At 38.4% G+C, this 25,271-nt stretch overlaps 1 protein-coding gene across 1 annotated transcript in view; it reads right to left on the reverse strand.

The window, feature by feature from the left end:
- LOC121517405 (cryptochrome-1-like) overlaps positions 1 to 25,271 on the reverse strand; it is a 58,164-nt gene that overhangs the window by 26,004 nt on the left and 6,889 nt on the right. Inside the window, exons 2-7 of the mRNA XM_041799130.1 lie at positions 23,357 to 23,520; positions 6,408 to 6,516; positions 6,110 to 6,252; positions 4,231 to 4,415; positions 1,879 to 1,967; positions 349 to 489 (exon numbers count right to left, since the gene is read on the reverse strand). Of these exons, the coding sequence (XP_041655064.1) occupies positions 349 to 489; positions 1,879 to 1,967; positions 4,231 to 4,415; positions 6,110 to 6,252; positions 6,408 to 6,516; positions 23,357 to 23,514 (825 nt within the window). The 5' untranslated portion in view covers positions 23,515 to 23,520. The remainder of the gene's footprint in view (positions 1 to 348; positions 490 to 1,878; positions 1,968 to 4,230; positions 4,416 to 6,109; positions 6,253 to 6,407; positions 6,517 to 23,356; positions 23,521 to 25,271) is intronic.

A 25,271-nucleotide genomic window follows, 5' to 3' on the forward strand; every position in this document is an offset into this window, starting at 1 on the left:
AACCCACAGTGAGAGGAGAAAATACTAATACTACTTTCTCTCTCTGTATGGCACTGGTCTTCTCATTCTGCATCTCTCTTAATCTTTTTAAAACCCAAACAAAGCTTCAGCAGATGGCTCTCCTGAACTCGAGGTTCTTGCCTGGGAAAGGAGGTTTTTCTTTTCTACTGTAAGGTAGCTAAACGTTGTTTTTGCATCTTTGAAAAACTTTGGGAGTATCCTATTTAAAAATATCCCTGTGCAAAGAAAAACAATATATTTTTGGCCTGTTTTTATTGCTGCAATGCCACCCATTCATCTGTTAAGTTGCAGAGCCTTGGATGCTATAAGATACAGAGTTACACCAACCTTGCGGTAGAGGTCAGTGAGCTTGAAGTAGAAAAGTCGACAGGAGAGGCAGCCGAAGCGTAAGTAGGGGCTGAGGCCTGTTGGGCTGGCCAGCAGCGAGTTGGCATTCATCCTGGGACGCTCGAAATTAGCCACCCATGCCTGCAAAACACAGAGAGAAATACAGCAATTTAAAGAGACAGTTTTAAAGAATATTTCTATCTAGGAGCGTAAGTCTTGTGCAAAGCTCTTTAAAAATCCAGCATCATGCATTCCCACTTTCATATCAATGACTTCATATTCTATTGGTTAGAGGGATGCACAAGATCAGACTGTTGCAGATATCAAATATGCAGATTTTTACAAATTGAGCACAAATTTTTTTTCATTTTTGCCACAGTTCACAAAGATAGGTGTATTCCAAAAACTAGGTTATGAACATATTCAAAATATATATATTTTATGGTTTAAAATGATCTTGTGCAACTGTTTCACAATCACAATTTTGAGGGATACAGCTATGACATCTCTGTATTTTTGAAAATGTGTAAAAAAAAAACCAAAAACATATTTCATTTTTCTTGTGTTTTTTTGGCACTTTTGAGCAATTTAATTTGTTACTATGGACTTATCACATACATATCATTAAAATTTGGGTTCTAAGGGTTGTACTGATGTATAGCCAATTCAAATACTTCAAAAAATGGCACTACAGCATGTAAAAATGTAAAGATATGCTCTGGCAGACTTGTTCTACTGTAAGTCATAAAGGGTTAGAAGTTTTTTCTTCTTTTCCCTCCCTTAAATTTGATGTTTTCCTTTTATTATTACATGTTTAATTATTTATGGGCATCACTTTTTTTAAGTGGCTGCAGACATCCATAGACTCAAGCACACTTGGACATCTGTAATCTACGGCCTCACTGCACATGTCCAAGTGACAATTCAGACGGAGCGTTGTGCTTCGCCTACCTACCATCTTCTTTTAAGACATGCTTTCTTTAAAACTAGACTCCATAAGGTGTACAGTGAACCAATGTTTCATTTTTGTGGAGGAATTTCATGTTTTGAGAGTGAAAAGAAGTTTAAAAATGAAGTCGCATTCCGGCCTCGTGCTGCTCTATAGGCTCCCAGAATGCTTTGCATGTAGCTCGCATCTGACAGAATACGTCGAGCTTTTCTCCTCAGTGTGAAAAATTAACCCACAAATTGACAACTGTAGTTTACTTATAGCTTGATACACATAATTGAGTCCAGTTTTTACTGTAATGACTCATTCAATAAAAGGCAACAGAGGAGGGCGGAGCATGGCACTCCATCAGATCGCCACTTAGACGTGTTCAGTGGGATCGTACGCAGACATAATATGCAAGTGTGCATGCATCTATGGACGTCTCCAGCCAGGCTCTTGCTTTTTTATGTTTTACATTACTTTTTTGCACTTTTGCATGTTCAAAATAAACAAAAAAATGAAACTGAGTGGTAAAAATTGATCAAATTTGCTGTAGAAACAAAGCCAGTGTTGGTCTTTTGGTGTGCAGCAGTACTGACTTTTCTCTCCAGATGGCGCTCTATCCTCGTCAGAGCCTCGGTCTCTCCTCCCGGCCACACAGCTGACGGCAGACCCTCGGTATCAAAGCCTGAAAAAACAGAGACCTCAGTCACCTTTATGCAGACAGAAACTTCATATTCTTTACATAAAACCTTCAACAGCATGTAGTTTAATCTAGGTGAACAGCATGTGCTCCGACATGCTGATCATTTCATCAAACACGTCCGTCTACATCTGAATTTTTTCTTTGCTTGTACGGCCGTTTCAATAATCCAGGAAAACATGGTGAACTTTCTAATTTTGGATTCTTATTTACAGTTTATTCACATGCAAATTTGACAAATAATACACACGGTAGCATAACTGTTGCATAATCACGTTCATCTGTGTGCCTGCTGTGTAAACATGAAGGGTCTCATTCTAGCAGTGGCACTTCTCCTTTATTAGATAAACAGCATGAAAGAGGACAACCTTTTTTCCTTCTGTGCTGGAGAGCCAAGGCTCTGTAATGAGGTAAAACACCGCCTACAGCAGTGATACTCAACGTGTGGCTCTCGAGCTACATGAAGCTCTTTTGTGATTATGTGTGGCTCTTTCATGTCTTAATTTGAAATATTATTCCCCCAGAAAATCTTACAAAAGGGAAACTTTGACCTCAGAAATTAAACACATTAATCAGTTTGTTTCCAAGACGTATACAGAAGGCTTTAATTGTCAAACTTAATGTCTCATTTATCCCATTTTTGCCCCTTCACCATTTTGCCACTTTTCACCCAACAAAGCTACCTTTACAATTAAATACTACTTTTTTCCTACCTTTTGACCCATTTTTGCTCCTTTTCACAATTTTTTTGCCACTTTTTAACAATTTAAGCTATGTTTTGCCATTAAATACCACTTGTTTTGTGTTTTTTCGCCCACTTTTTGCCACTTCTTTTTGTCACTTTAATCTCATTTGTTCCCTTTTCACCTTTTTTTGCCATTTATTGCCAATTCAAGCTACCTTTTGACATTAAATACCACTTGTTTCCTATTTTTTTGCCCTTTTTGTCACTACTGACTGATTTTTGCCCATTTTAGTCGCTTTTCTCTCAGTTTTTTTGCAACTTTTGGACCATTTTTTGCCACCTGTAACTCAATTGTTTTGTCACTTCTCACCCATTTTTGCTAATTTCTGACCCTTATTCCACTTTTCCCCTCATTTTCTCTCATTTTTGCTGCTCTTTGACCATTTTTGCCACCTTTAAATTATGTTTATTGCTACTTCAAGTCTTTTTTGCCATTTTTCACCCCTTAGATTGTGGCTCTTGCAAAGGTATTTTTCAACAATTTGGCTCTTTGGTTCACTAGGGTTGAGTAACACTGGCCCACAGATTCTTCTTTTAAAAACTAGAACCTTAAACTCACTTTAAACTTTCATAGAAAACAGCAGCACAGGTGAGCATTGCTGTTTTTACACCTGGTTAACAGATAAAGTGACTTTACAGGTACTTTTAATGAATGCATTTAAAAATGCAATGAATGATAGATGTGTCTGTTATGTAATGACATGAATTCAAGCTTTATGTAACTTCAGACTCCCAGGTAGCCTGAGGATAAATGCTGCATAAAAATGGAAATGATCTGCTTAAATCTGCCTCAGGGTAATTGAAAAAAAAAACCTCTAGAAACATAACTGCAGCTGTTCTTTAAATCTTAATAATGCAGCCTTTAAAACCCTCCACCTTAATGGTGAGAGCTTCATTCATGACGTCTGACGGAGCTCACGCTGGAGCGTGAGTGAGGAGGAAGTCGAATGTTTTTACATGCACTAATCCCCTTTTTAACCTGATCGTTTATACTTCTAGGCATGAATTATTGCCTGCAATGTTGACTGACACCGCCTGCAGCTCTGCAGCAGCTGACCCACAGTTCACTGAGGACGCTCTGTGCAGGTGTGAGCAGCAGAAGTCAGCAGAGCAGCAAGAGTGAATGGAGGACAGCTTTCTGTGAATGCAAACCTGACATCTTGAAGGCTGAGTGTAATAGGTTTAAGATGTTACCTGGCTTATTTAAGGGATAAACAACAGCTTGTGTGGCATAAACACACACCTGCACTGACAGTTTTAGAAATTTAACACCTCCAAAATCTGATTCATTCCTTTGAAATAGATGCACAGGTGTAGGTGGCAGATGGCGAATCGACTGGTCGTGTTTGTGAATGGAAACTTGACATCTGGACAGAGACTCTACTGAGCTGTATGTGTGACCTGATTAATCCAATACTGAGGGTTTAAAGAAGAAGCAAACTGTCTAATAATGGAAGAGACTTTAAGACAATAAGAGAACTTTAAACTGATTTGTTTTCTCACCCAGCTCCTCCAGGGACGGGACACCGTACTTGTCTCCGTGGTCCTCAGAGATTGGGGTGACACAGCGGCCCATCAGAGAGTCGGACAGAGTCTCCACGGGCATCTCAGGAGGATCCAGTCGACTGATCAGAGTCTGGAAACGTTTGTAGGTGAGAGGAGGCTGCCCGCCATTCAGCTCGATGATCCTGGAGAGGGGACGGAGACGAGGTTAATGTTTATACACAAGACAGGCAAAAAGGACTTCTGTCTCTTACTGAAACAAAAGCAAACGTCGAACTTAGAATATTTGTCTAATCCAAACTCTCTGTATCAGGAGATCCTTCTCTCAGCCTTTGAGGAGATATGATTTACTTCTGAATGGACGCCTATTTCTGCCACTTAAAGAAGAAAAGCCTGAAAGTTAGGCACTTCAAAAACAAACAAACAAACAAACAAACAAAAAAATCCTAAGTCTTAATTATGAGCTAAAAAGTCAGAATTAAAAGATAAAAAGTTCTCATGAGTTGATTTTTTTTAATCTCAGAATTATTATTTATTTTATTTTATTTATCAAGGGACAATGTGCAATGACATTGATCATTCATACAAAGTAAATTCATACAAAGTATATTTTTTACCTTTTTGTAAAGCACTTTGTGACCTCGCTGTTCTTTAAAGGTGCTATAAAAATAAACTTATTATTATTATTATTATTAAATAAAAACATGGTTGCACTAGTGGGCTGCTAATTTCTATCTGTTGTCCCACATAAAACTGACACAAAACGTACATAAAAGTCCCAAAAACAAGGGCAGACACCTGATAAGACCACAGCTGACAAGACAAAATATAAAAAATACACATATTATGACTGTTCAACTCAGAATTTCTACTTTTTATCCCATAATTTTGACTTTAATCTCATATTTTCTACTTGTTGTCTAATGATTATGACCATTTATCTCATTATGACTTTTTATCTCAAAATTACGACTTTTATTCTCATGACGATGACTTTTTATCTTACAATAATGGATTTTATCTCATAATTTTGATTTTTTATCTCAAAACTATGATTTTTTATCTCACAATTGACATTTATCTTATAGTTATGATTTTATTTCTCAAAATTACATCTTTTTATCTCATAATCACAATTTTCGAATGAAGTACGACTTTACTTTTTTATCTTATACTTTTTCTTTTTCTTATAATTATTGTTTTTTATCTTATCATTTCAATGTTTAGTGTCATACTTTTGTCTTTTTATCTCATAATTATGACTTTTTATCTCACATCTCTGGCTTCTTCTGTCTTTAGAATGCTTAACTTTTAAAGTGGCAGAAATTAGCTTCCATACTTCTGATTTTAGTTTTAGGTGAAAAAAGCTTGACTTTTCAACAGAAGAGATCTGCTGATCAAATTTAGAACCAATATCAAAATAAAGTCCTCTTACTGAATAACACAAATTATAAACAAGAGGGCTGACAATGGTCGTTTCTAACATCCCAGGCTGACCAAACACAATGACCTCTGTCCTGCTGTTGTTGGGATTTAGAAAACTCAAGGTGATCCATGTTTTTACATTTTAAAGACTTTCAAATAGAAGCTGTAGGGTACCTCCATTTTCTTCTATTTCAGAGGTGTGAAGATTTGGAAATCATCATCAAAACAATGTAAGGAGACATTAAAGAGTGGTGATAATCTCCAAGGTGAACAGCGAAGGTCCTATCTGTAAATTTAGAGGTTTTGACCCATAATTCATGTATTAATTTATGTAGTATTTCTCCCTTCATATAAGATGGGCTCTGATTTTGCTACATGCCAGTTTGCACATTAAAATAGCACAACTACAGGGAGTGTTTGTGTATAAATGTGTGCTTGTGTTTGTTCTGCTCACTTGTCCAGGTCGTAGAGGGTGTGTGATATCTTGACGATGACCTCCACTCCTGCCTCCATGGCCAGCTTCTTAATGGCAGCGTCTCTCTCCTTCCCAAAAGGCTCAGAATCATACTCAAAGGTCAGACGAGAGATCTTCCACTCCTGATACAGAGAATTATGGCAAATTCATTACATACATACATGCTTTAAAACCACCTTGAAGTCTAAAATCGTACAGACTCAACTGTAGCAGAGCAACAAGCTGGAAAATCTTTGTTTTTCAAATAAACAGCTGCAGTTTTTCTGTTGATGCTAACCTTGAATAGCCTTGGGAACACGTTGGCTGGTTGGCCCCTGATGACAAAAAGGCGGGAGTTGAGCTTCCGAAGGTTGGCGTCGAGATCTTCCAAACACTGAAGGAGAAACCTGAAGAAGGAAGAGAGAAAGAAGGAGAAGGACATTTTTATTTGAGATTTGCTTAGCAAAGTAAAGTTGTTGTTTTCTACTTGGCCTGGGTAATAAACAGATTTAAATGAAGCCTCGACATGGTAGTCGTATGCCTGGCTGATCCCAACTATCGCCGCCAAGCTCCCACAGCCAATCACAGCTCTTTATTAGTATTTTTATTAGCATTAACACTGATGCATCACGATGCTGCAGGCAAAGCTTAACCTCCTCCACCCCAGCCTCCTCCTTGATAGCATAAGGCTTGTTGCACCCTCATTTAGATTCATGCTACTACGGATGAATTGCTGTAGAACTAATTTTATTATATTCCTTATTCAATGTCAAAAATGTATCTATCCATATGGGGGTTTCCAGCCATGCGCTCCCTGAAAGTGAAAGCATGCTGCTGACTGGGAGCATCTTTGGAGCAGAGCCTTCTCCACCAAGTAAAAATGGTAAAATATATGATGAGAGTGTTCCTGACTGAATCACATTTGTGGAAATGTAGATTTGACTGATGAACCATCCTCCGGTGCTTGATCCAAAATGTATTCTGATAAATGCCCTGTTTTGTTTAGACCACAGGGATTTGGTGGAAAAGGGCAATAATGCATCACCTTTAAATCATAAAATGTTCACTGGAAGACTTTTTGGTTTTACATTTCTTCCATTTTCTCCACTGTTAAGCTTATTTTTGGGTGCTCAATCATTCGCCCCTGGCTTGACGTCCAGGTATAAACGCCTCTTAAACAACAAATAACCTTGTTTTTTGTGGCGTCGCTGCTGAATGTGCGTTTTGGGCTTTTGACACATTTAAACCCTGCAGAGAGGTCTAATTTTCCTCCCTGCTGGACAGACATTTGAAGCATCTATATTCAGCTACAGGAAATAATAGCTTTAGAAGCATATACCATGTAGTTTCTGATGACTTGAGGTGCCTGTCATTTGAAAGAAGTTTTTATTCACGGAAAAATTCTGTATTAACTTTGACAAACTATGTTTTTATTTCATGTTTTTATTTATTATTTCATTTCACAGTCACGCAGAACAGTTGGAATGTGATGCTTGCACCAAAACTAAAAAAAAAGCAGCATCAAATATTCACCAACATATCTGTCAGATTAAAAATATTTGAATGAAACGTAAGAGTGACTACACTTCAGCCGTCTTAATCATCATACTGAATATGGATTAAACTCCCACCAAGAGTAGGATGACCTTCACAAACAAAGGAAAAGAACAACAGTGGGCGGGTTTTTCAGACGTTTAGAGGCAGAAGCATCAAAGCCTTTTGTTTTGTAGTGGTTTCTGCTTCCGTGATTGTGTGCTCAGAGGTCCTCATGACATACAGAGGGCCTACTCTTCCAACAGAACAATCTAAACGGCCCCCGCACAAACACAGAGGGGCATTTTTCCATCTTTTAAAGGCAGTTACAGGTTTCTATGGAGAAGTGGCTGCATGCAAGCTGCATATCACCGTCCAACATGAAAGGAAGGACTAGAGCTGAACGATTTGCAAAAAAATCCAATTGCAATTTTTTTCCTCCAATATCGAGATTTAATATGCAGTTATAATTAGGTTCCTCATTGTATGTATTTTTCAAAAAATTCAAGCAATAAACTATTCTATATCATACCCTACAATCAGTCAAGAACACTCTTCATACATTAAACCATTTTAATTACAAAACTGATTTAGTTTTTCTTGGGAGAGAAGCTCTGCTCAAAAGATGCTCCCTTCCAGAGAGTGCATAGCTAGAAACCAACATATGGATCGATACCTTTATGACAACATATACTGAAAAAAATAAAATAATTTCAGAGGTAAGTAATCCACAGTAGCATGAATCTGACTGTGAGGGTGCAACAAGCTTAAAGCTGTAAAGGAGGAGGCTGGGGTGGAGGAGTTAAAGCTTTGCCACTAGCAGCGTGGTCCATCAGCAACTGCAAGCAAGGATTAGTGAGAAGTATGTCGTATAAATTCGCTGCTGTGTTGAGTGACAGAGCTATGATTGGCTGTGGGAGCTGGGAGGTGATAATTGGTATCAGCTTGTGAAAGAACGTTAAGCTTTATCAATATTAGATAGAATTAACTGGGGCAGAACGATGGAGGAAAAAATATATAATTGCATATATTTTTGCTCATATTACAAATTTGTTATCAGTTGCTTTATTTTAGGGGGTTATCATTTTTATGCGACCTGTATTGATTAAGAAAACAAACATAAAACAAGAAAAGGAAGATTTTTGTGAAACATCTTTCAAAAAACAACACTTAAATTTTTGCATAATGTGTGTAAAATCTCTGCTGCTGCAGCAAAAAATCAATGTATTAAACTAGTATTTTGACACATTTGAAGTTAAAGAAATATTGCAACGTCTGGGATTTGTAAACTGTAGCAGGCCATATTGCAGTTCAATCCAAGTTGCAATTAGTTGCATAGCCATAGGAAGGACTATAATGACATGGTTTGATGTCTAATTTTGCAAGAGCCACAATCTAAGTGGTGGAAAGTGGCAAAAACTGGTAAAAGTGGCAATAAAAATAAGTTAAAAGTGACAAAGAATGGTCAAACAGTGGCAAAAAAGTGGTAAAAAGGGGAAAAGTAGGCATAAAATGACAAAAAGTGGGTGAAAAGTGGAATAACAGGGAGAAAAAGTAGCAAAATAGGGCAGAAAGTGGCAAAAGTGAGTGAGGAGTTGCCAAAAAATAAGTTAGAGGTAGCAAAAAATAGCCAAAAAACAGCAAAAAACATGGCAAAAAATGAGTGTAAAGGGGACTTAAATGGGCAAAAATGTGAGATAAATGGTCAAAAAGCACCAAAGAGTGGCAAGAATGCTAAAAACAGTTGCATTTAATGGCCAAACATGGCTTAAATGGGCAAAAAGTTGCAAAAAAGGGAAAAAAATAGCAAAAAGCCAAAAGTAGGATAAAACAAATAAAAAATTGCCGGCAAAAATGGGACAGAAGTAGTAAAGATGGGCAAAAATTAGCACAAAGAAATGACAAAAGTGGGCTTAAAGCAGTAAAAATGGATTAAAAGTGGCAAAAAATTGGTTAAAAAATTGCAAATAAGGATTTAAACTGATTAATGTGACTTGCAATGGATAATTTTTGAGGTCATAGTTTCCCTCTATAAAGTTTTTCTGGAAATATTTCGAATTAAGACATAAAAAAGGCCAAAAATGATCACAACAGAGCCACTTGTTGAGTATCACTGGTTTAAACCAAACATAAGCATTGGTTCGGAACCTGAGATGTTGGTTCTCAGCTGAAACCAAAAAAAAAATTGTCTCTTTCTCATGAACTGTGACATCATCAGTGAGTGTAACATATTCTAGGTTATGAAGATGAGTGGAAAATGGAGAAAAAGTGGTCTGCTGAGGAGACTAAATGTTTGGTTGCAATCTGGGCATTGACAGAGAGAAATACAAGGAAGAGCAAGGTGTATGATGAACTGCCAGGCTCAGCCACTTTGCCAGTGTTGTGTTTACTTCTGCCTAGGTAGCATAGAGGAACGTCCTCCCACCTTGGTTCCAGTTTAACTGGCGTGGACGTGGGCTGGTTTGCCAGAAAGCACCAAGGTTCTGAGACTCCAGAACCAGAACCAGTCTGTCTGGAAGCACTAACAGAAGCCTGACCTCAACCCCAATGAGGGTAACAGAGGCCTTCTTGTCCAACATCAGTGCCTGACCTCGTAAATTCTCTGCAGAATGAATGGGCACAAATTCCCATGAGACACTTCAAACTCTAGTAGAAAGCCTTCCAAGAGGAGTGGAGGCTGTTGGAGCTGCAAAAGGGGGCCAAATCCATAATAAGGTACGTGTATTTGAATACATCATTACAGTCCCTGTTGGTGGAATGGGCAGGTGGCCAAATACTTTTGTCCATGAAGTGTATTTCTCCATCTCTCACAAAAGTGTTTAATTAATTGCCCCACCCTCATCGAATTAAATAAATCTGAGTTAAGTAAAAACTGATGATTTGTCAGCGGTTTGTCCTGAAAATGAATCTAGAAATGTCCCTCGCCGTTTGCCTTCTTTCCCGCCCATTAATTAACCCTCTGTGGCCAAAGCTAATCAAACATATCATGACTGTGTGGGAACTACATTTCAGCTGCTACAGATCCTCCACATCCGTGACCGTAAAGCTCAGCCTTTTATTCCCACAGGTCCATAACTACCTCAGTAGACAGTATTTTGTCTGGCCGACGCTCCCGCTCATTAGCAGAATCTGGTCACAGACAGAGCAGGCAGCCAGACGATGTTCCTCTGCATCCTGTTCCCTCCTGTCTGACCCCGTTAGTCTGATCGTTAAACCAGAGGACGCCTCGCTCACAGGCAAAGCTCCGTTTGCTCCCAATCCGCACACAGACAGCCAGAGCTGGGCAGTAAGGTTGCACTCGAACACTTCGGCACGTGAATGAGCGTCCTCTCAGGGTTGGCCTTTTCAAGACGTGGTCAGACTTAAACTGAACTCTGGGTCTCTTTAAAACAAATCTAAGCTGGAATAAGTGGGGACACTCAGGTGTTTTCTTCCTAGGAACTAATTCTGAAACGTTTTAGCCCATGTGAACAACTGCCTGAATTTTCTGCACCACTGAGTAATTAGAGGGAAACTAGAATACTATGGCTCTAATGCTGTCCCTTTGTGCCACTCCACAACCCATTTTTGCCACTCTCTAACCCCTTTACACCACTTTATCTGGTCATTTTTGCAGCACTTGTACCAACCTTAACCCTTTTTTAAATATCTAGTAATTATGACAGTAAATTTCAGTAAAAACAAATCAAATGTGAAGTCATTCTAATTGTCTGTGGGATGGATTTAACAGCTGCAGACATTTAAAGCCAAATGATACTCTTGAAACCACAACATCATCTTTCCTTGATTTAATGATCTTTCGAGGGGCTGGACAGGAAGCTTTGGGGGGCCTGATATGGCCCACAGGCTGCCAGTTGATGGTCAGAGGTTAATACCATTAAATGGGCTTCATCGATTTTTTGCCCTAAAGTTTAAAACCCAACAATCAGCCCTGAAACCCCAGATTTCCCAGGGTTGTCACTGAAGCCAAAGCTTAATGTTCAGAGAGGTAAACATGTTCCTGACCTGTGTTAAATTGAAGCTGATCATGCAAACAATCTCCAAATGTTAAGAAAAGGTCAGTGAAGCCGTTCTTTTTGCAGAAGACGTCATCATCACGGGAGCTGGATTTCTGCAGACAGTAAAGAGCTGTGTACTGTAATTTTTTGGGCCTGGCCTCCTTCTACTTCAGTGGACAAAAAGCTCTCAAATAATGTCAGAGATACTAAACAAATCATTCTGGGTGACATGCTATCACCTGGTGTGTGTGATTGATTGTATGTTAGTGCACGTGAGCCCTTACGAGCAGCAGATGAGCATGTATGTCCACGTGCATTCATGCAAGTTTTCTGGTGTGAGCATCAGTGCATGCTTCCATGTTATGGAGCCTCTGATTGCTCCGTGGTGTTTTATCTCTGCGTGTGGTTCCACTGGCCTCTTGACTAGTGTGTATTTGTGTGTGTGTGTTCTGCTAGAGTGCATGCTTGCTGCTTTGTCATACATCAGTCCTTATATAACCGCTCTGCCCTACATCTGTCAGCACAGACGCAGAGCTTGGACTGTACCACAACTCAATCCCTAAGCTGAGTAACCTCATTCCTGGCAGCACACGCACGCATGCAGACATGTTCTCTCTCTCATCAGGGTATCACTCTTAGGAGAATGCAAATATTCTAAATATTTAAAAGTGCAAATATTTATCTAAAAAAATAACGTCCTCTTACAGTAAAACCAAAAATGAGCAAGAGAGGTCAGGTTGCCAAATGAGAAAAGTAGTCCTTTTTCTTGTCTTTAAATCAGCTGATTCACAAACTACGGACTAAACGATTAAAGCCAGATCCCTCAGTAGTCTGAACAAGCATTACTAGTCTGTTAACTAATTCTTTGTGTATATTTTTTACAACTCAGACCTAAAATCCTGGTCAAAAGCCATCTAAACTATACAGAGAATGAATTAGCCTACTGAGTCGGTACCCATGGCTGCAGCAGCTCCTGTAATGCTTGTTCAAACAGCTACAGTAATTTGTGGTGCTATTCATCCATCTTTTGACTTTGTTTTTGACATTTTAAATAGCCGCTAAGACTCTAATCATTATTTATATCTATAGTTTACCTCAGGGAGAGCTGTTGTAATTTTATTGTGGTGTTTTTGCAATTGCAATGTGCAATTTCATTGCACATCAGTATTCTGACCCCTGAATGTAAAGGTGCCAGAGAGCAGAGACCCCCACTGTATCTGAGGGTAGCTGAAGCATTAGCCATGCACACTGAAGCATAGTCACGTGCAGACTTACATTTGAAGCATTTTTAAACACTGCTTTGACTAATTTTATGCACTTATTTTTATAAAAAATATGTGAAATACGCCATTTGGAAACATTTTCAAATATTTATTTTTTGGAAGGTACCTGGCAACCTCCTCTGACTGTTTGAGGGTGGCTGAAGCACAGTTTATTTTTGATTTAACCTTTATTTAACCAGGTTTGTCCCATTGAGATCAACAGATCTCTTTTCAAGGGAGACCTGACCAAGAATGGTAGCAATACACAGTTTCATCAGAGAATACACTCAGACTCATACAGTACAAACGAAGTGATAAGAAACAACTGTAAGTCATCAATTAAAACAGTGACATTCACACAATTAAGATTCACAGCCATGCACATTCAAGAATAGTCATGTGCAGGATTTTTTAAACATGACTTTGATTAGAGTGTAAATCTCAGCAAATGACCATGTTTTCATTTTACATGAACTAATTGTAGGCACACGATTTTTATAAAAATGGGTTAAATATACTAGGGCTGAACAATTTGAGAAAAATAATCGAAATGCAATGTTTTTCCACCAATATTGGGATTGCGATTTGATATGCAATTATTCCTTAAGTTCCTCATATTATCCTTTTACAAACAAACACAAGCAATAAATCATTCTATATTACAACAAACACAATATTAGATTAAACAAGGTCTGACCATTAAAAAAAACTAATTTTAATGATTTTGACTTGAATTTCAAATGGGATATGAACTGTTGTATTAAAGGGAATGAAATTATAAAAAGAAAAAAGCACATTAAATGAAGAAGGCAGGGTTTTTGTAACTATTCTAAAAAAATGGCACTTGAATGATAGAATGATCTGTATGCGTAGCATATCTGCTGCAAAAAAAAAAGAAAAAACAAATAATTAAACTGGTATTTTGACACAAATTTCAGGTTTACGAAATATTGCACCCTCTGCGATTTGCAGCAGGCCATACTGTGATTTAATCTAATTTTCGATTAATTGCCCAGCCCTATAATATACCATTGAAAATCATTTTAAAATGTTCTTTTTTGGAGGTATCGAGTGACCCCCTCTTAGTGTCTCAGGACCCTCCAGGTTGAGAACCACTACTGTTTGGTATCTAATCGCATTGTATCATACCATACTGTATGATACGGTGCAGACTGTACTTTGCATTGATAACCCTTTGACGGCCGTGAGACGTTTTCATTTTGCCTCAGTGTTGACAGAAGCCACAGCATTACCTTTAAAAATGGATTGTTGTTAATGCAAAGCTATCTCTACAGTAAAAAAAAGAGCTAGCAATCTCTGTGAGTTTATTTGGATCCATATTAGCCATTATCCATTACTCTTCCTGGGTCCAAAACACAAATGAGGAAAGTCAGAGAAACTCAGGGGATATGAGAGCAATATAAAGTGGCCAAAAATGACAGGACAAGCCAGCACTCTTTTTTTTTGCCCCCCATCTTTCTTGTCCCTTCTCTACATTATTATAACACTTTATTAAAAAACAAAGACGTACTGAAGTATTGAGGAATATGAGTATTAAGGAATACTGATCAGTAATGGATTAACATAAAGGAATAAGTTATTGCTGCAAAAAATCTAATTTAAAGAGGCAATAAGGATCGAAGAAAATTCACAAAATCAGGATTTCTGTTGTACGGAAGCATCAATGGAGGACAAAACGGGAGTCTAAATAATTTTCTGCTCATGTATGAACAGTTTTACAAAGAAAACACATCATGAAAATAAGACATGCAAAGCTGATCCTTCTCTGTACGTGCATATGTCGTTTACTATGAGGAACAATGTGACTCTACCTTTCTTTTAACATTTAATGTACAACTCACCAGGAAGTTTTTCCATCAGAAAATATGCCCTAAATTGTGTCATCCTTAGCAGTGTAAACAAACATTATAATTGCTGATGGTTTATTTGCTTTGTAGGCCATTTTAAGGCATCCGAATTACGATAAGCCTCTCTCATGACCAAAACCTTCTAAAAGAAGCTTTAAGTCCAATATCAGCAAAACCCTTTAGTCAAAAAAGAAGAAAAAATCTGCTGTAAATAATTTTGTATGGGCCAGTTTAACTGATTTATGTTAATCCTGCATAGAGGATGCTTGTCTTCACTTCCTGTCTGACTTCATTCCCTTTGTAGCTGACATGATTATTTCCCCTTTAAAATGAAAGATGACCTCTGTCACCGGCACAGAGTAAAAAAACCTGACGGCGCTGGTGACCTCACATTGTACGTATTTTAGAAGATAATGAATGCCGGCTTGTTTTATTTTCTAACAGATGTACTGTGTGGTGTTTTCAGCGTGTGTCCGCTGGTTAACAAGGCCAAGCAGGAAAGCCTCCCTACAAGTAGGTCACGATCACATAACCGCTCACAAGTTTCATGCACTGGCACACTAACCTACATCTGCTCCAGAGACTATTCTCACATTTTCCCCTGGACAGAAAAAAAACAATTGATTAACCTCTCTTTTATTGGATTTCTGCTCCAGAGCCGAGTCTCTTCACTGAGAACTACTCCTGTGTTATGCAGCACCGGGGCGATGTGCTGGTTTAGCTGCTCTGTGCTCAATAGATCTGAGTCTTTCTGTCATTGAAATGCACATTTAAATGGATTTCTGAAGGAAAGACCTTTGTATTCTGAGTCTTCACAAAAGGTTTTATTCCATCTAAAGCTGGTCTGTTATGGATGTCCTAGAATTATATCCAAACAAAACAAGCTCCAGCTTTCTGAAACACACTCCTATTAGGCCAAGTTTGATCATAAAGATGGAAAATAGTTCATTTAAGAGCTGAGAGTCGGTCGTTTTCTCCATCCCCGTAAGGTATTATGAGTAAGGCTCATGAAGGCTGTAAAACACATAGGCAAAAGTATCTGCCCCCTTACTGAGTTCTTATTTGTTTGCATATTTGTCTCACTTAAATGTTTCAGATGTTGGTCTCTGAGTAATTGGTAGGCCGGAGACTCCTGTGAAGAGTCACCACTAGGGCTGGGCAATTACTTGCAAATTAGGTTAAATCACGATATGGCCTGCTGCAATTTTCAAATCACAGAAGTTGCAATATTTCTTTAACTTCAAATTTGTCAAAATACCAGTTTAATAAATTTTTTGCAGCAGAAGAGATTTTATGCACATTATGCAAACATTCAAGTGTTAATTTGTTTATAATGGCTTACAAAAATCCTCCTTTTTGTTTTTCATGTATGTTTTTCTTCATCAAAATGAGGGACATAAAAATGATAATGCCCTTACACAAAGCAGATGACATTACATTTGCAATATGAGCAAAAATAGTTAGCCCATTCTGTCTAAAACTGATGAAGCCTGGCGTTACTTCACCAAAGTCATACTGGTAGCCAGCCTCACCTCACCTCCCCCACCCCAGCCGCCTCATTTATAGCTTAAAGCTTGTTGCCCCCCCATATTCAGATTCATGCTACTATGGATAAGTTGCTTAGGAAAACGATTTGATTGTTTTCAATACACATGGTCTTATTTATGGAATTATTTATTGCTTGAATTTGTCGAAAATACCCAAGATTAACCCAAGAATAATCACATGTTAAATTGCAATATTTTGAAAAAAAAAAAAAAAAAAAAAAAAAAAAAAAAAAAAAAAAATTATTTTTGCAAATCGTTCAGGCGTAGTCACCCCTGTTCCAAGTTTTCTGCATTTGTGGCTCATGGCTGTTACTGTGGTTGGCTGGAGTCCCAAAGCCTCAGAAATATCTTTGCAACCCTTTCCAGACTGATAGATGTTAGTGACTTTGTTTCTCATCCGTTCTCGAATTAATTAATTTAGATGGCTCCGTGATGTGTTGAGATCTTTTAGACTTTTGCTGCTTTAAGGGATTTCTGGATTCTACAGGTCTGGCTGGATCAGGTCTGAGTGGGGCTAGAGAAACTGAACTCAGCTTTCTGAAAAATGTGGTTAATCACCATTAACTCATGATTTAACAATACTTTTTCCCATAAGGCCAGGTAGGTTTGGATGGCATCACAATTATAGAACTGAATGCATTCTAACCATTCATGCTACTTTTTAATTCAAGTCTGTCAGGTAGGCTTAGCACCATCAGGCTTGGTTTGAATTTTGGCCCTACATTTGAACAAATCAGGGCTTGTAGACCACCTATAAACCTACTTCCTGTTTTTCCAATTGAGTAATATTGTGATTAAAAATGGAACTCAATTAACTGCCCAGCCCTGACTAAGGATGGCGTTACAGGAATTCCTCTCTGTTAGTTGCCCATTGACAAAACAAGACAGGATAGTCTCGTTAGTTCTAATCCCTGCTGAATGGGCGGAGGAGGCGTTTAAGGTCCTGGTTTAAAGGTAAAAATAACAGCTAATTGGATGATGGTGTGCCATACAGACCTGCAGATGTCGGGACAGCTGGACTGGTTTTAGAGTCGCTGTTTGAGCCTGCAGACATCTGAACAGTCCATCTACACTCAGATGGTCTATGGTTCTCCACCAGTTTAGCCTCTAATGCTACGATTCCAACTGTGTGGCAACAGTTCAGGGAAGGCCTTTTTTCTATTCCAACATGACTGTGCCGCAGTGCACAAAGGAGGACTATAAAGATGGAGATTGAGATTCTGGTCCAGCATCAGTGCTTGACCTCATAAATGCGCTAAAGAATGCACAGAAACTCTGCAAAATCTTGTGGAAAGCCTTCCAAGAAGAGTGGAAGCTGTTATAGCTGCAAAAGGGGGGCAACTCCACATTAAATGTAAAAAAGTAAGTCTAGTCTCTTAGAATAAAGAACACCCGAAGGCTAAGCCTCCAGCAACACACCATTAAAGATGCCTTTACATGTTAGAGACAGCATTTTAAAAGGTTTCTTGAAAATGATAGAGGCTTGGAGAAACCATATCCCTGCTGAATAGTTGGTTATACTTTGATTGCTTGTTCATTATTTGCTTCAGACCTGTTACAAAATTAAATGGGTTATTCACGACACCCTATTTTCATAAAATCAGGCCACTGCTTTTTTCCTCCAATCCTGCTGAAGTTAAATAAACAGCAGAAGAGAACTCTCCCCATGTCTGAGGTAATAACTCGTCTGTATGTACGTGAGCAGAACTCGATGACCTCCATTTAACTTGATTAGTCTTAAATTTACCTCCACGCTTCATCTTGTGACCCGTTACGCTGCTTCGAAGCTTCTGCAGATAAAAATGCAGGTTCTAGCCTTGAAGTCTGACAGCAGACGTCACCGACTCAGAGCAGATAAGTGGGACACATTCAGCAATTTCCTGTCCTCTTCAATTTAGAAATAACACTCCTACTTTCTTAAGAAGAAAGACACAACTTTACCCACATAAACTGCACTTATCTCAGAAGTTATCACCATCTTTCACAGCCTAGTGGGTGCAAATAATGTCTGCTTTCCCTTCCTACAAGCTGCTGAATCACGTAGAAATGTGAATGTCTCTAGACATGTTGATTTCTTTAGCCCGCAGGATCTCACTTAGTAACTGTTTAGATTGAATCTTGAGAATACCAGAAGTCCAAAGACCTGTGAAAACTCTCCACAAAGTTTCTTAAGCCTGATTTACAGTGCTGTATGTTTCTGCATATTTGTCACACTTAAGTGTTTCAGATCATCAGACTAATTTAACATTAGACAGTAAATATAAAACGCAGTTTTTAAATAATGATTTCATTTATTCAGAGAAAAGACATCCATCCTACCTGGCTCTATATGGAAAAGGTCATTGCAAAGACATTTCTAAGGTTTTGGACACCAGCCAAACCTGCTGAGAGCCGTTACCCACAAATAGAGAAAACTTGGATCAGTGGTGAACCTTCCAAGGAGTGTCCTGCCTACCAAAATGACTCCAGGAGTGCATCAATGACTCATCCAGGAGGTCCCAAAAGAACCCAGAACTAGGGCTGAATGATTTGAGAAAATAATCTAATTGTGATTATTTTTCCAATATTGCGATTTGATATGCAGTTTCTTCTTTAGTTCATCATATTAGCAGTTTTCAACCAACCAAAGCAATAAATCATTCCATACTTATATCCGCATAATATTAAATGGATACATGTAGGGCTGAACAATTAAAAAAATATATTTAATTGCAATTACTTGCACTCATATTGCAAGTAATTGCAAATCTACAAAAACAAGAAAAATATGATTTTTTTGTAGACTATTTTAAAAAATACTTCTATGTTTGCATGATGTGTAGAGTGTAACATCTCTGCTGCAAAAAATGTATTAAATGGCTACTTTGTCACACATTTCAGATTAAAGAAGTATTGCACCTTCTACGATTTGAAAACTGCAGTTGGTCATACTGTGATTTAATCTAAATGTTGAATAATTGCCCAGCTCTACCCAGAACATCTAAAGACCTGCTGCCTCACTTGACTCAGTTAAGGTCAGAGTTCATGATTCAACAAGAAGAAAGAGACTGGGCAATAATGGCATCATGGGAGAGTTCCAAGGCCAAACCCACTGCTGAAAGGCTCGTCTCATGTTTGACTAAAAACAACCTGATGATACCCAAGACTTCTGGGACACTATTCTGTGGACTGACCAGACAAGAGATTTGGAATATGTGCATCCTGTTCTGTCTGGAGTCAAACTAACACATCAGTTCATCAGAAGAACATCAAACACACATCAAACATGGCGGCGGTAGACTGTCCGGCCAGCAGTTTGTGACCTTAAGCTCAGGAGCGCTTGGGTTATGCAGAAGGATGAGGATCCCAAACACACCAGCAAGTCCACCTCTCAATGGACTAAAAATGAAGGTTTTGGAGTGGCCTGGTCAAAGTCTGGACTTAAATCTGATTGAGATGCTGTGGCATGATCCTAAACAGGCAGTCCATGCTGGAAAACCCTCCAAAGTGGCTGAATTAGAACAATTCTTCAAAGAAGAGTGGGACAAAATTCCCCCGCAGTCTTGCTGAAAGACTCGCTGTTATCACAAATGCATTTAAAACTGGCTTTTGTATTCACTCAGGTTATCTCTGTCTTTTTCTGGGGGAAAATACTTCGCCACAGCGCTGTATTTCTCTCTAAAAGTGTAGGCCTGTTTTCACAGTGACTACTTATAATCAGCTGCTGCAACCTGATATTTTTCCAGTTTGGAATAAGATCTCCATCTACGTCAGCATCCTCACGTGCTGATGACCCATCATCTCTGACAGAAATGTCATGAAGGCTGACATGGTGACAGTGAATTTGATTATCTCCATGGGCTCAGCGTTTTAATATCAGAACACGCTGATGAAAATAAACAAACATTTGCTTCATCAGTGACCTACAAATCATGTTTAGGAATCTTGGAGCGGTCAAGAGGCACGTGCGTCACTTATGTATGTTTCCTGCCTGGCCACCGCCGCCGACACCGTTCTGTTTTCACATTTAGTACCTAGATCTGCTAGATACCCCTGGATCAGCGACTTCCATATTGACTATTTCTGTGCAGGGGGCCGCAAATAGCACCTCAGACTTAACGGGCCAGTAAGCAATGAACAGTGGAGTGATATGGACTCCCCTCCCCTGCAGAGCAGACATGACGGTTTAAAAACAGTCTCACGTGAACTCGCACGCGAGCCCGTGGACACAGGGGGGCGAGCTTTATCTAACAGCCTGTTTACACACCATTTGATCCCCCTGCTTGCTCACCTTTTTTAATAACCTACTTATAACCCCCATCGAGCCAACGGAGGCGGACTTCTTCTCCTTTAACCCCTTTGCAGAGCCATACGGCTACCTGCAGACTGACCTCTATAATGGGGATTATGTGAGCAGAGGCTAAAACAAAGGGGCACCCTGTGGCTGGGAATCAGCCGAGCAGGTGTTTCCAGGTCAAAGCAGTAAACCCTTATTTATTTTGTCCCTTAAATCCACTTATATTTAGAGGCTCCTTTTCTCCTCAGTCATCTGTGCTACATTTAAAGCCCCTGCTGATATCTGAGGAGTTGTCTGACTTTTTCTGCTTCATTTGAGGCATGAGACAAAACTGAGGAGCATCAAACACGTTTAAAAAAGGAAGATAACCTCCTCCAACACAGCTGGATAAAAGTCTAAAAGCCTCTCCAACAGGAAACAAGGCTTTAAAAGCAGAGAAATGCTGACATCATGTTGTGTGTCGAAGCATTGCAGCACTTTTTCTCCACTCTCATGGATGACTCATAGCTCCCTGCAGAAAAGCAGACTTTCATTTTGTTGGACTGAAAAGAGAAAATATCTTCCATTTATTCATCTTAGTTCGACTCAAAGGGGATAAAAAAATACTTGAAAGCAACTGCAGCAACATTTGGGCACAGTTTCTGTCATTTGAAAGTGCCAAATTAAGACTGAAAATGAGCAATTTTTGCATTAATTTAGTTTTTCTTTTACAAATGTATGTTTGTTTGACCTTTTCAGGAATATTATCATAAGATAGACACATTTTTAGGTTTACACAGCCATGCATAAAAATAAATATCTATCTTATTAAGCTCCTACCATATCAGAGAATGCATTTATTCTTTATACTGAATATTAATTATCATTTCACCTCCTTTAAACTAAATCTTTAGGCTTGCAGATACTAGAAGACAGGGGGAAATGTATTCAAAGTATCAGAAGACTAAAAATGGACATTTTATTTTCTTCTAAATCTGCAAAATCAGATTTTTTGGCCACTTGAGAGAGCAATAAGCTGTTAATAAGAAACGTATAGCTATTTAGCTGAATATAGCTCAACTGTGGCTGTCTTAAAGGATCAAAGCGAAGCCTTTAAATGAATCTAAGTTCATTTTTTTAATCTCTTTTTTGCTCTATTTTTGTTCACCACCACTTCCTAAGGTGCATAACTAGTTCCCTTTGCTGTGGAAATTCAATTAAGAAGAAAAACATTATTTCACCTTTTTTTAGGGAAAAAAAACCACAAGACAGACACATTTTAAGGTCTACACATGCATTAATACCTCCCTTTGTACATGAGAATGCATTTATTTACCAAACTGGCTATTATAGCACCATTTCACATCCTTAATCCAAATCTGTAGGCTTGCAGATATCTGTTAACAAAGGAAATGTAACAAAAGTAGCAAAAAAGCAACAATGGAAGCTATTTTACCTCTAAATCTGTAAAATGTTTTTTCTGCCACTCAGAACCACAAAACCACCTGATGTATTAGATTTTTTTAATCACTTTAATGCTTAATACAGTGGTGTTTTTGGCAAAAACATTTTTTTCATTTTGATATTAGTGAAGGAACAACTATTACTGTCTTTAATGACTATGATGAAGTCTTCAGATTTAAAGACTTAAGTTCACTTTTGAACTGTTTCTGCTATTTTTTTTTACTGTTTTTGTCTGTGTTTGAACTGTTTTATTTAACTGTTTTTAATCATTTTTTGTTCTGTTTTTTTTTTTTTTAATTTGTTTTTGATCGATTTTTGGTCTGTGTTTGGGCTCCACCACCTCCTGAAGGACACAGCTAGTTCCTTTGCTGTTGAAGTTATTATGAAAATTATGTTAATTCTCCCTCTTGAGTAATAACACCACCAGATCTGAAATATCTTAATTTTTTCCATTTGCAAGCATAAAAACAAGCTTTTCATCAGACATTTTATTGTGTTTTACCTCACTTTTTTTCTCTGTTTTTGGTCTCAACCACCTCCTGAGTGACACGGCTAGTTCCTCTGCTATTGAGATAAAGTTTGTGTTTTTAAAAATTAAGTTTATTGTACCTTTTTCATTAATAACACCACAACATCTGCAATATCCTGATATTCTGGCCGCTTGCAAGCATAACAAAAAAGTTTGTATTTAATTTCACTGGCATTTAGCTGAATTTAGTCGTCTTTCTGCCATAGTTAACATGTTCATCTGAGGTGAAGGTGCAACTCTGGCTTTCTTTAAGCCAGGTAATTTTATAGAAGATCATGCCATAGCCCTGTAATGAATCTGAATTCACTTCTACTCTCTTTTTTGCTCTGTTTTGGTCTCAACCACCTCTGAGAGACACTGATAGTTCTGTAGCTGTTGAATGTGACTGCGTGTTCACTAGGAGGTCTTTATCTCTTTTGTTTTCATCTTCTGGAGCCTGGTTAGTGTTGTAGAGAGTTTTTGTGAAGGTTTCTATGGCTGGCTGATTATCCCTCAAAACAAAGGGAAGAGCCCTTTCGACTCATTGTTATTGATTACCTCTGTCTCATCACTGATAAGTTTAATCAAAGACTCTTTATGTCTCGTTTACTTAAATTATGTAACTGTAATTATTTCAACAAAAAAGATTAAGCAAGAAAAGAAATGACTAAGAGGACTTTTTCTGCCTCCTTTTGATCAGTTTTGTGGATTTTGTGGTTTAGCTTGCAGTGAATTCAAAGGTTTTCCGTAAAGTGTTTGCAGAAGTCCACAGAAAAATCAAGTGTGTTAAAATGTAAAGCAAGTCGACTTACCTCCATCTGTTGACCCCGACGTTGGAGGAACCTGCGAACCATGGGTCAAGGAAGTAAACACAGCGCACTGTGCCCGCCCCTCTGACCGCCTCTCGCAGTGCCGGGTTGTCATGCAGACGGAGGCCCTTACGGAACCAGTGGATGGAATTTGGGGCCATCTTATTCTGAGCGTATGAGAGGGAAGAGGAAGAGTCATTGATAAATGTTTTAAGGTAGACTTAATAGAGCTGAAAAAGACTGAATGAAGGTGAAATTATTTCTTTATTGGACTGAATGAAGCTGACAGTTTGTGTTTTTAACAGAACATAATGTTGGCTGAGCACGCAACAGGAGAGATCGAGCCGAGGCGTTTGCCAGCCGTGTGGGACGAGCCAAGAATAGACCGAGCTGAACACGATCACCAGAGGGAGCTTATACCTTCTATTGTTGGCAGAGATAACTTTAGGAGTTAGGCGGTTTTTAAAATAAACTGTTAATTCAAACTCAACTTTGGCTGTGCCAACACGAACAGGATCGCAGTTATTCACATAGAAATAAAAGTTCATTTTCTCTTTAGTATATAAGCAAAGTCTAGTAGAAAAGTCATGATATTAGTATGAGTATTAAACCTCAGTCAAGAAAGAAAGCAATATCCATAGCACAGCAACACAAAAATGACCTTTCCTGTTTTTTATTGAGGTTTTAGAGGACCTCAGATATGTCCTAAAGTTTCCATAAACAGAGAAATTCTTCTTGGGTCTTTTTAAGGGGGCTGCTATAGGTTGCAAGTTCAGATGCCAAAACGCAACTGTGGAACATGCAAACTGCACACTTGGCATCTCTAGTGAGTAAAGACCAGCACTGCTAAGCCCCGCCCACCTCCACAGACTCTTTCTCAGTACTACTTTACGTTTTTAACTGAGGACTCTGTTCAATCAATCGGTGCCGCATAACATGTTACTAAACAGAAAACTGTCCTTTGGTTTTCATTCATAAACTTCTCATGAGGGAGAAATGCACTGAAAAAGGCACTTCCTGTTCTTGCTGAAAGCGGTTCAAGGATATGCATGAGCACTTGGCCCATCGGAGCTCGTCAGACTAGAGTGCAGTTTTAAAAGTGGATTAACTTGATGACAGACATGAAATCTGGCCAATTATTTTGCTTTGCAAGGTTACAGTTCTCCCTCATCCTGAGAAATTTATGAAAGAAAATATTTGTTTTCTGTTAAGTAGGGCTGGGCTATTCATCGAAATGTGGATTGAAACGCAATATTGCTAACTGCAATTTTCAAATCGCAGAAGATGCAATATTTCTTTAACCTAAAATGTGTCCATATACTAGTTCTATACATTTTGAAGGCTGAGCTGCTCTGCTCTACACATCATGCAAACATTTAAGTGTCATTTTCTATAGAACTGTTTGCAAAAAGTCCTACTTTCCTTATTTGTGTTAATGTTTGTCTTATCAAATAGGAATAAATGAGCATAATAATCATCACTTTATGAGACATAAAAGTAGGGCTTGGAAATGGCCTGCTGAATTTTTCAAATCGCAAAAGGTGAAATATTTCTTTGACCTGAAATTCGAGTCAAAATACCAGTTTTAAACTGTTTTTGCAGCAGAGATGTTATGCATGACATATCATGCAATCATTCAGGTGCCATTTTTTAGAATAGTTGAAAAACAAATCCCACCTTCTTCATTTTTGCACTTTTTCTTATTAGATATAAGAAGGACAATGCAACAATTCATGTCCAATTTGCAAATATGAGTCAAAGTCAGCAGAATTAGACACTTAAGAATTGTTAAGCCCTTTTTTAGGAATCAAAGAAAGTTAAGGAATAATTGCATATCAAATCGCAATGGCAATATTGGGGGAAAAAAAATCGCAATCAGATTATTTTCCAAAATCGTTCAGCCCTACATAAAACAGTT

Source organism: Cheilinus undulatus, linkage group 11 (genome assembly GCF_018320785.1).
Source record: "Cheilinus undulatus linkage group 11, ASM1832078v1, whole genome shotgun sequence".
NCBI classification, from domain to species: Eukaryota; Metazoa; Chordata; class Actinopteri; order Labriformes; family Labridae; genus Cheilinus; species Cheilinus undulatus.